This window comes from Hirundo rustica, chromosome 14 (genome assembly GCF_015227805.2).
Source record: "Hirundo rustica isolate bHirRus1 chromosome 14, bHirRus1.pri.v3, whole genome shotgun sequence".
Lineage (NCBI taxonomy): Eukaryota > Metazoa > Chordata > Aves > Passeriformes > Hirundinidae > Hirundo > Hirundo rustica.
In genome coordinates this window covers 348,132-359,698 of record NC_053463.1, presented here as the reverse complement: position 1 = coordinate 359,698, position 11,567 = coordinate 348,132, and the positions used below count along the sequence as shown (strand labels likewise).

Here is an 11,567-nt window from a genome sequence, read left to right as displayed (position 1 = left end):
AATGTCTGACATCAGAAAGCGTCGGTGAGGTGGATGCGGTGGGGACAGGGCAGGAGGGACACCCGGCTCCATCTCCTGCCCCTGGCAGGGGGAGCAGAGCAGGCGCCGTGCCCCTCACCCCGCGGGCAGAGCCGGGCTGGGAGAGCCCAGGGCCCTGACCTGCGCCGGCCTGGACACGGAGCAGGACGGGCTGTGACGGAGCAGGATGGGCTGGAATGGAGCAGGATGGGCTGTGATGGAGCAGGACGGGCTGCGATGGAGCAGAATGGGCTGGAATGGAGCAGGATGGGCTGTGATGGAGCAGGATGGGCTGTGATGGAGCAGGATGGGCTGTGATGGAGCAGGATGGGCTGGAATGGAGCAGGATGGGCTGTGATGGAGCAGGATGGGCTGTGATGGAGCAGGATGGGCTGTGATGGAGCAGGATGGGCTGGAATGGAGCAGGATGGGCTGGAATGGAGCAGGATGGGCTGGAATGGAGCAGGACGGGCTGTGACGGAGCAGGATGGGCTGGAATGGAGCAGGATGGGCTGGAATGGAGCAGGATGGGCTGGAATGGAGCAGGATGGGCTGTGATGGAGCAGGATGGGCTGTGACGGAGCAGGACGGGCTGCGATGGAGCAGAATAGGCTGTGATGGAGCAGAACGGGCTGGAATGGAGCAGGATGGGCTGGAATGGGGCAGGACGGGCTGAGATGGAGCAGGATGGGCTGAGATGGAGCAGGATGGGCTGAGATGGAGCAGGATGGGCTGAGATGGGGCAGGATGGGCTGTGATGGAGCAGGATGGGCTGTGATGGAGCAGGATGGGCTGGAATGGGGCAGGACGGGCTGAGATGGAGCAGGATGGGCTGAGATGGAGCAGGACGGGCTGTGATGGAGCAGGATGGGCTGGAATGGGGCAGGACACGCTGTGATGGGGCAGGACATCCTGGAATGGAGCAGGACAGGCTGTGATGGAGCAGGACACGCTGCGATGGGGCAGGATGGGCTGGAATGGAGCAGGACGTGTTGGAATGGGGCAGGACGGGCTGCGATGGGGCAGGACACACTGCGATGGGGCAGGATGGGCTGGAATGGGGCAGGACACGCTGCGATGGGGCAGGACGTGCTGCAATGGGGCAGGACACGCTGCGATGGACCAGGATGGGCTAAGATGGGGCAGGACACGCTGTGATGGGGCAGGACATGCTGCGATGGAGCAGGACATGCTGGAATGGAGCAGGACACACTGCACTGGGGCAGGACATGCTGGAATGGGGCAGGACATGCTGCAATGGGGCAGGACATGCTGTAGTGGAGCAGGACGTGCTGTAGTGGAGCAGGACGTGCTGTAGTGGAGCAGGACACACAGGCTCCCAGGGAGCCCCAGCACCTACCGACCTGTCCCAGATCCTCACAGTGGCAGCAACTCCAAGCAAAACACATGAACAAAGACCCAGAGAAGCCAAGTCAAAGTGTGTATAAGTCTCTATGGCTCAGCACCACCAAAAGGCCCCATAGCAATTCCTTGTTTTCATTATCTAAGACAGATGTTTTTATTGAGAGCAGGAGAGGAATGGGAAATGTGGGATCACAATCTAGTTAAGAGATGGGAAGGCCTGAGGGCCCAGTGAGGAGCACGTCCCTGCTCCTGCCGTTCGGCCGCTCCTTCGCAGCCAGCGCCGCAGCTGCCCGGCAGTGTTTGCTGTCCCATCCATTGCAAAGGCGGCGGAGCTGAGCTCGCGGGGTCGGCACCGGTCACGCAGCGCCCACGCCAGCTCTGGGGCTGTCCCAGCGTCCCTGCCGAGCCGGGGCTGCTGGCAGCGCCCCGGGGGAGCCGCTCTCCCGTGCCCAGGGTGTCGGTCACAGGCACCCGGGACAGTGCGGGTGCAGCCCGGCGGTGCCGCCCCCGCTGCCCCGTTCTTCCTCCCGTTCCCGGCGCACAGGGCTCCCCAGGCGGCCCCGCCGGTGCCACCTCCAGAGACGGCTGCGGACGCCGGCGCACCGCGGCCTGGGGGTCCTGCCCCGCCACCGCGGGGCCCCGCACAGGGCCGAGCCCCCGCACCCTCCGGGACCCCCGGATCCCCCAGAGCGCCCCGCAGCCCCGAATCCCCCGGACACCCGGAATCCCCCCGAATCCCGCCCCCCGCGCGCCCAGCGCCCCCCAGCGGCCGCCGGGCTCCCCGTTCCGGGATAGCTCATTGGCGCCGCGGCTCCGTGACGTCACGGGGCGGAACATTTCCCTATGTGGTTCGGGGTGGGCGCGCGCCGCCGGCTGCTGGCGGTGATTGGCGGACGTGGTTCCGACCGCCGATTGGATGCTGCTCCTCCCCTTCATCCTACGGTGTGAGTCACTTCCGGTTCCTTGCCCGGGTCGCGCCTCACGTGACCCCAGGCGCGAGCGGCGCGGGCCGCCCGCGCGCAGCCAATCGCGGCGCGCCTGGCTCCCCCCATTCAAAGCCGGCGGGAGCGGCGGCCAATGGCGAGGCGGGCTCGGCCCCGCGCGCGCTGACTGGCGGGCCTGGAGGCCAATCGAGCGCGGCGGGTCCTGCGCGGGGCGGGGCAGATGCGCGCGACGGTGGCGGCCATGGCGGAGCGGGGCGGCGGCGGCGACGGGGAGGCGGCGGCGGCGGCAGGCGAGCGCTTCGGCACCGACCTCCGGTACGGCGGGCCGTGGCCGGGCCCGGGCCGGTCTGCCGGGAGAGCTGGGGCGGGGCCGGCTGGGGCGGGGCGGGTGGGCGGGCCGGCGGGAGCTCTCCGCCTCCATTCCCGGCCCCGCGTGCGGCGGGACGGGCCTTGTTCCCGCTCACCGGGCCGGGGCCGCTCCCGGGCCTGGGACCGGGTGCCGGGAGCTCCCCTCGGAGTGCGGATAGACCCTGTCGTCGCTCACCGTCTCATAACCTTCGATTTTTTCGAGTCGGGTTGCTCATGCGACTATTGTATTGCACTGCCCTCCGTGGTGGATAAAATTGTCCCCCCAGAGCCGCAGAGGAGCTTCTGCTGGCCCTGAAGGCGAAGGCTTTTTCTGAGACCCCGTGCGGAGGGCCGGGTGGCTCAGCGCGGGATCAGCCAGGCCCTGCCGCGGGTCCCACCCGCGAGGGACACTGGAGCTCCTGACAGTCCCGGGTGCTCCAGAACCGACACCACCGGGCACGACCGGCTGGAGAGGCTCGGGACGGACCTGCAGGCAGGAGCCGGAGCACCAGGTCGTGCTTAGGGACCTTTGGCAGATAAGGAAGGATGCGCTTCCCAGTGGCTGCATACCCCATCCCAGCTCTGGTTATCCATTTTCATGAGCAATTCACCGTTGAGGACTAATAACCTTGAACTGTGTAGCAGAAAAACATCTCGAAATAGTTGCACACTTGACTTTATCCACTCAAATGTGACGTGTTTTGCACACCCTGTTGGTGCTTGTTGGGTTTTTCCCGGTTCCTTGTCACAGCTGTTTTCCCTGCATCGCAGCAGCAAGTGGCCGTGACCCGTGTTCCCCGTGTCCCTCTCTCCCCAGGATGGCTCAGCAGCAGGCACTGCGGTTCCGCGGCCCCGCGCCCCCGCCCAGCGCGGTGCTTCGGGGCCCCCCGCCCCTCCTGCGGCCGCCCCCGCCCTTCGGGATGATGCGGGGCCCTCCTCCGCCCCCCCGGCCCCCCTTCGGCCGACCCCCCTTCGACCCCAGCATGCCCCCGATGCCGCCGCCGGGGGGGATCCCCCCACCCATGGGGCCTCCACACCTGCAGGTAAGGAATCCCCCTGGGTTGTTCAAGTGGGATTTAGGGATTTTTCGTTTGTTTTGACACGGGTAGGTGTCTAGTTCTGGGCCCCTCACTTTCAGGAGGACATGGAGGTGCTGGAGCGTATCCAGAGAAGAGCAGTAAAGCTGGTGGAGAGTCTGGAGCACGAGTCTGATGAGAGCAGCTCAGGGATCTAGAGGGTTTCAGCCTGGACAAATGGAGGCTCAGGGTGGTGCTGGAGTCCCCGTCCCTGGAGGTGTCCAGGGAGTGATGGGATGTGGCACTCAGTGCTCTGGGCTGGGTGACGGGGTGGGGATTGGGCACAGGTTGGACTCGATGGTCTAGAAGATCTTTTCCGATGTAATTGATTCTGTTATTGTGTGGAAATAGTATGAGAACGGACATTGAAATGGGTGAAGGAGACAGCAAGGCAGGAGGAGAGCACAGTGCTCAGGTGTGGTGTTACACACCACTGCATACTTGTGGTGTGCAAATACAGCTTCTGCTCAGCTTCTCCACTGCTAAATTGATGGATGGTTTAAGGTCTTTGTTTTTCTGAGACCTGAACAATTTGCAAATAACAGCACCTTTGTGACTGAGAAATGGATTGTTTTAATCGCCTTGTGCTGTTATTTAATTGCTTTGTGGGGGTGCCTTCCCATTAGGATTAAATCCACTATTTGTAATTACAGTTTGAAGAACCAACCAGAGTTACTTTGGATCCCAGGCCTGACCGTGGTGTCTCCCTGATCTCTGTGTTTGGTTTCCCGGGTGTGCTGCTGCTCCCAGCTGTCACACAGGCTGTGAGCTCTGCAGCTCCTCAGCAGCACCAGCCATGGCTGTGCTGGCACTGTGCTCTGCTCCACGCCGAGGGCTGGGCTTCACTCCCTGCCCCGTGTCTGTGCAAAGGCAGGTGTGATGGTGAATGGGGAAGCCGTGCTCAGGACAGGGCTCAGGACATGCTGGGACCCTGGCTGCACACCTGCCCATGTGATTTACTGCTGGACCGGGGAAAGCAGCTGTAGCAGGTGGAAAGTGGGCTTCTCATTGGATTCTTCGTACGGGGTTGTAAGGGCAAGGAAGAGGAAGCTCGTGATGTAGCAGGTGCAAGAGCTGTTGAGGAGGGACAAGGGAGGGCAGGCAGGCTGCAGTTGAGGGCTTTTTTTGTTTGCGTAGAATGCCATCCATGCACTCTCAGCTTGCTTTTTTAGTAGTATTTAATGCAAATAATCATTACTAGTTTGATATGTGGATTTAAAGAGCAGTTTAAGGTACCGCTCTTAGAGCATGAAGTTGGATCTCAGGGCAGCTCCCAACAGAAGCCAAGGATGTGGCAGCACTGGCAGCTGCCAGGGGTACAGCTGCAGTTGTGGGTGCAGGGCCCGTGCGTGCAGCTTGTCACGCAGACACCCCCTCCCTGTGGCGTGGGGTGTCCTGGGCACTCGAGGCTGTCCTTCAGTTAGAGCTGCAGTGATGGGGACAGTTAGGGCAGTTGTAGGTGTTTGCAGAGTAAGCTAAAGAACTCGGTGAGTTTTGTCAATTGTTTTTACAGGGAAGTGTTCGCTGCACTTGTTGCATGTAGGGAATTTCAAACAGTCCAAGTAAACAAGTAAAATGAAAGAACTGAATGTACTTTGAGTGTTCAGGCTTTCAGGTAAGTGTATGCAGGACAAATCAGGATTTCTTATCATGCAGTAATGAACATGTAATTTCATCTTATTTTTCTTTTAAATTGCGCAAGTTAGAATTTAGTTAGTGGGAAATTCAGGAGTGTAATGGATTTTAATTAAGCCCACTGCTCAACTGTGCTGACAAACTGGATGCTTACTTGAAATTTAGGGTTTTTTAACATGTCTTACCCCAGAAACCCAATGACCCTCTCAAGAATTTGGTTCACAGACGGGGATGTCTGAGCAGCAGCTGTTCAGGAACAGCTCTTCCATTCTTTCTCTTCCTTGCATTGAGGTATTTTCTCCTTTTCAGGAGAGGACTTTCGGACTTTTCTTTGACCACATTTCTGTTCGTGCCACCTTTTTCAGGTGCCTTGATGTTTGCATCTCAGAAGCGAAGGGATGGCTTCAACTGTTCTGCCATGGGTGGGGTGTTGGCAGGAAGCACATTCCCTGAGCTGGGAGCATTGGATTTAGAGAAGCTCCCAAGCCTGGCACAGCTGTCCTTACTGCTGGTGTAGTGTCTGTTGGTTCTCTAAGAAACAAAAACTGCTTGAAATTATATTGTTGTTATCATTATCATCATTATTGTTATTATATGCCTTTAGAGACCACCATTTATGCCTCCTCCCATGGGTAGCATGCCACCACCTCCCGGTATGATGTTCCCTCCAGGGATGCCACCGGTCTCTGCGCCAGGAACACCAGCAATGCCCCCAGCAGAGGAGATCTGGGTAGAGAACAAAACTCCAGATGGGAAGGTGAGATGGGTGCCGGGGTGGTCCCGCTGTGAGCCCTGGTCACAGAGGCAGGCAGGGGGCTGGGGTGCCCCGGGGGACTGGGCAGTTCTGCCTGCGCCGTGCTGTGACGGGGCCGCTCTCGGCTGCAGGTCTATTTCTACAACGCACGGACACGGGAGTCAGCGTGGACGAAACCGGACGGGGTCAAGGTCATCCAGCAGTCAGAGCTGACGCCAATGCTGGCAGCCCAGGCCCAGGCCGTGGGGGCCTCCACCCCCACCACCAGCAGCCCTGCATCTGCAGCATCTCCATCCACCTCCTCCAGCACACAGTCCTCCACCACCTCCACCACCACCACGGCCACCTCAGTGTCCCAGACCAACTCCAGTGAGTACCTGGGGGTGTCTCAGGCCTCGCGGTGGTGGGGATGCTGCATGGGGAATTGCTGCAGCAAAGCCCGGGTATTCAGGACAAAGTTGTTTCGGCACAGAGTGTGAATTTAAAGTACAGTGTTTAGTCCGGAAGAACCTCGCATGCAAACTTTTTTTCTCCCCAGTCTCAAAGAATTCTTCAGGTCTTTGTGTATTTTTCTCCTGCTGTTATCACATCATCTCAGAGCTATTACACATCTATTTCCTTTTGACTACAGAGAGAGCTAAATTGTTTTTAAAAATGTTTCACAAGAAACGTTGATCTAAGGTCGGAGTTTAGCAATTTCCTCATTTTCCCCATGGCATCTGTTTCTGTAGGTCAGGTCTCAGAGCTGCTGGTCTGTGAGCATTAGTTGATTACAGAATGGAGCTTCTTTGTTGTATTACTTTTATTAGCATTATTCTTCTTCCTAAGCCTTCTCAGTTCCTATTTTCTAGAGTTCCACAAAGAGGAAAAAGAAAGACCTTGGATCCATTTTTGTTCATTTATGACCTTTGACCGATAGTCTGGAAATCACTGCTGCTTCCATGGACTGAGCCTTTGCTTGTAGGGGTTTTCCAACTAAGGAAAGGGGACTGAATTTATTCAGCATGCACATAAATGCATGGCTGCGCAGGCAGCAGCGTGGTTTGCGCTGCGCTTTGGCACGTGTGTGCTGCCCAGGCGCCTCAGTGCTTGTCGTCAGGTGTGTGCTGAGTACTGTGGGTCTGTGCTGTGAGTGTGTCAGCAGCAAACAGTGAGCCAGGTCAGTCCCCGTGCCCAAAGCCGGGTGTGCAGGGGAAGGAGCGGCTCAGAGAGCGTCCTGCCCTGACAGACAGCCTTGGTGCTGAGCAGGAATCTGGTGCTGGGGCCTTGGGCGTTGCAGCTGTGCTGGCTCGGACGTGTGTACTGAGCCAGGCCAGAGAGTCTGCAGCAGGTGGGCTGTTCAGCTCCTGCTGTGGGGTAGAGTTGCATTCTCTGGAATTCATCCTTTTCCTGTGACAGGTGAGACAAGTTAAGCTTAACTCACCATTTAACGTGAACTTCAGAATGTGTGTGTGAAAGGGAGTCAAATTTAGGTAACAGTCCAGTTCTGCTTTCATTAAGGCTGGAGGGAGGACATATCATTAAACCAGCAAAGAACTTCTATTGCTCAAAGCATTTTAGGTCTTTTGTTTAATTTGAAGGGTAACTCAGTATGATGTTAATTCACTGTGTTGAGCTATGGTCTTGCGCTGATTGTTGTGCTGGGTAACAAGTCAGGTGGGAGGTAAATGTTAGCTCCTGACCCAGTGTCAGGCTGGGGAGAGCTAGTCATGCTTTGGGACCAGCGCTTTATGCACCTTCTCTGAAGCTGAATTTCCTAATGTTGAATGCTGACAACCTGTTCCACTTCTACCTATTCTATCTGCTAAACTTTGTCTTTGCTTTCAATAACTGTTACTGTTGGTGTCTGTGCCTAGGTGATGAAATTTTATAATTTAAAATACTTTTCTAACTGTTAGACTTGGCCTGTAAAAAAAACCCCTGGGACTTCTGGCTGAGCTTCATTCTTGCCTTGTACTGATTTGACTTAGGTCTTACAAATCACATACTGACTGTCTGCTCTGTTTCCCTAAATGTTAGGAACTGCTAAGAACTTTCACCCTTTCTGAAACGATTATCGAAAGATCAAAAGTCTTTATTTAAATATGCTAATACTGGTTTGTTGTTCGGAATGTTTCTGGTAGTAATAGAAAATTCACAATGTGCCCATGAGAATATGGCTGTCAATTGGTGTGGTTTCTTTATTTTTTTTTTCTTTTTCCCTTCTCCTCTGCACCAAATCTTGCAGAGCGAGTTTACAAGTTTAAGCAGACTTGTCCCAAGTTCCTGTTGGCCTGTGCTGTGAGACTGTTTGCTCCCAATTAAAACAATTTGAAATTGAAACCAGTCATGCTGCAAGGATTATAGAACTGAATGCCAATTATGTGTTTTCCTGCTGGGAGGCACTGAAGACCAAGAAACTTCTTGCAGCTCTTGAAGAAAAGTATTTTCCCTTTCCTTACTTATTTATGCGTTTTTGTTGACATTTTTCTGTTCTGGGGATGCAGCCCAGCACAGTTTAAGGCAGTCTGCTGTCATGCACGTGGTGCTGCTGTTAAAAGCAGAGCCTGTGTTCATGTAACACAAGGACAGCCTGTTGCCATTGGAAACTTGCTGTAATGTTCCTTTTCTGTTTCTCTGAACAGAATAGAACCTCATTTCAGTCTGTGCTTGTCCTTTGATACAGCCCTGCTAATGCTGTAGAGACATGTCAGGTGTAAAGAATGGGAGAAATTGAAATTGGACTTTCTTTGTGAATATTTAATGTTGCAGAGAAGGCTAAGTCTTTTTTGTCCAGGAGTGTCTTCCTGCTGGTTATATCTGAGCATACCTGCTACGTACCGGGAAACAGAGCGCCAGTATGTTTGCAGCAGTATATTGCAGTGTCTAAGATACAAGGTGTTCTTTGTGTTTTTTTATCAGCACCTACCACACAAGACCAGACCCCGAGTTCGGGTGTTTCAGTTGCCACACCATCAGTCAGTGTTTCAACCTCTGCTCCTTCTGCTACACCTGTGCAGACTGTACCCCAGCCAGTCCCACAGACATTGCCTCCTGCAGTTCCTCATGCAGTACCTCAACCAACTGCAGCAATTCCTGCTTTTCCACCAGTAATGGTACCTCCATTTCGTGTCCCCCTTCCTGGCATGCCTATTCCACTTCCAGGTAAATTGGCAAACTGTAATTGTCTTGTCTGCTACATGTCCATGTTGTCAGTTGTTTGCACTCATGTGTCCACTGTGTACAGAACTTGCCTGGATCCTCTCCTCAGAGTATCTCTGAAAGAATTCAGGGTTAGCAGACAGACTTTTTAATTAAAAAAGAACATATATTTTTGGACTTCTAGTTCTTTGCTATACTCGGCAGAAAACAGCTGCATTTAAACTTCTACTGTTTAATTGAGACTATTGAGCACTATATTTTACTAATTGCAATATTGCTTTAATTTTTTTCTACTAGCTTGATATAGACCTTAAGTCTTGTGCATACATATTCACTAGGACATGGATGAGCAGGAAGATTTACCGTGGAAATCATGACCCCAGTGAGATCAGGTGTTCCCAGCTGTCGTAGGCTGCAGCCACTGGGTAGGATGCTGAGTGTTGAGGTGTGACCTGAGCACCATAATGAGGCATTTAGGGTACCAGGGTGCTGCTATTCACAGGCTTTAGGTTTAAAGAACGTAGAGAAGGAATCTTAGATGGCAACACACTTCTTCTGAGTATATCGTAGTTTATTAAATTTTTATGAAATATTTAGATACCTAAGGAAGGAATTTTAGGCTGGCAAAACGTTGGGCTCTCTGTCTGTAGTTGTTGCAGTGGGCCCTGCAGGAGATTACTAATGATGTTTAGCACTTACACACCACGTTTCATTTGCATGGAATCATCTGAGTTCCTGCTCTGATACAAAATTGATGTGTTACAGTGCACAGTGGCACTACACATACACCAGGAACTGATGGTTTTGTGTTGCAGGGGGAGCTTGGAGACTGCAGTTGTATTGGATCCAAGTTAGTTTCAGATTTAAAAAGACAAAGAAGCAGCTCTGAGCAGCGTCTTTGTGTTTCTGAGCATTTGTACAAGCTGAGTGAGGTGATTTCCCTGCTGTCCTACTAATGCAACCACCCAGTGGATGAGGAGGGAGGCCTTCACCTCCCCACTGAGTTGGATGGATGAAAAGTAACCCTTCAGAACACTCCTTTGATCAGAGAAAAAAGCCTGAAAGCAGATGAAGTGTGGACTAGAAGAGAGCACCAGCTTTTAGCTGCCTCTGCTTTTAGAATAATTTCTAAAATAATTGGTCAAAGCTACTTTAATCTGTATTGGCCTGAAAAGGAAATCTCAGTGTAGTACTTATTGGTTTAAACCAGGAAACAAACACTATTCTGAACATGATATTCCAGGCTGAACAACAAATGGATAAGGGATAGGAGGAAGAAGTCTGTTTATTGGTGACGTTTAGAAGAATAATAAAAACAGTTTAGCTTTAAAGGTGATTGGCTGAATGCTCTGAACTGCCATTTCTGCCCTTGCCAGCAAGGGACCAGCATGGAATGAAGGGTCCTTACACACTGTCAGGGATATGATCTATGCAAGTGTGACAGAACAGTGGAGAAGAGTGCCAGTGGAAATGGAGATTCTGGGTATATGCCCAGGTTGGGCTTTATTGGAGCTCTCAGTCAAAAAGTTTTGGGAGTTACACAGTACAGGAGCAAAGACAGAGTAGGAACATCAATCTCCTGAGACTCATTTTTAGAAAAGGTGTTTTTCAGAACTTCCTTGGTAAGAAGTGTTTACTCTGCCCAGTTCTCCACGTGAGCTGGGCTGCGGGTGGAGCCCATAGCATGTAGGAAGGCCACCTGGCAGCAAAGCGCTGCTTCCACTAGTGGGTCTGATTTGTCAGTTTGCTTAGTTTACAGAATGAAATCTGTCAGCTTCTTCCAGCTAGTTCTGACTAGGGTTGGTTGTGATGGTTTCTAAACACTGTAAAAGAAAAGGAAAACTGTAAAATATTTTACAATAACAAGAAACAGAAGAGAAGTCAAATTACTTAAAGACAGTATCAGGTGAAGTCAGAAGGTCTTACGGGGGTTAGTCTGTAGATGTTTGGGGCTTTTAGCACCATGTATGATATCAGCCAGAGGATTTGAAGTTACAGGGACAGAGCTGAGCAGTACCATTGTCAAGCGATTTCAAAGCTAATCTCTGTGTTAAACTGTAGTAAGAAGGAGTAACGGAAGAGTACATTAGTGATATCTCATAATCTCAGATCTTAAAAAGTAAGTCTGCTTTCTCTCAATTCCTATGTTTTAAGTCAGTTTTATGTTTGGGAATGACCTTGGCAGCGGAAACAGCTTGGGTGTTTGCTCAGTCTGATCTGTGCTGCAGCATCCCTGACTCCAGCGATCCCCAGATAGTGTTACTTGTACTGACTCACGTTGGAGAC

At 52.9% G+C, this 11,567-nt stretch overlaps 1 protein-coding gene across 4 annotated transcripts in view; it reads left to right on the top strand.

Annotated features, from left to right (window-relative positions):
• Positions 1-3,493: 3,493 nt before the first annotated feature.
• Positions 3,494-11,567, top strand: part of TCERG1 (transcription elongation regulator 1) — a 28,407-nt gene continuing 20,333 nt past the window's right edge. For 3 of the 4 annotated variants that reach the window (XM_040078029.2, XM_040078028.2, XM_040078027.2), the window contains exons 1-4: positions 3,494-3,718; positions 5,991-6,143; positions 6,272-6,509; positions 9,042-9,284. In XM_040078029.2, coding sequence (XP_039933963.1) covers positions 3,494-3,718; positions 5,991-6,143; positions 6,272-6,509; positions 9,042-9,284 — 859 coding nt within the window. The remainder of the gene's footprint in view (positions 3,719-5,990; positions 6,144-6,271; positions 6,510-9,041; positions 9,285-11,567) is intronic. The other variant, XM_040078030.2, reaches the window with a different exon arrangement.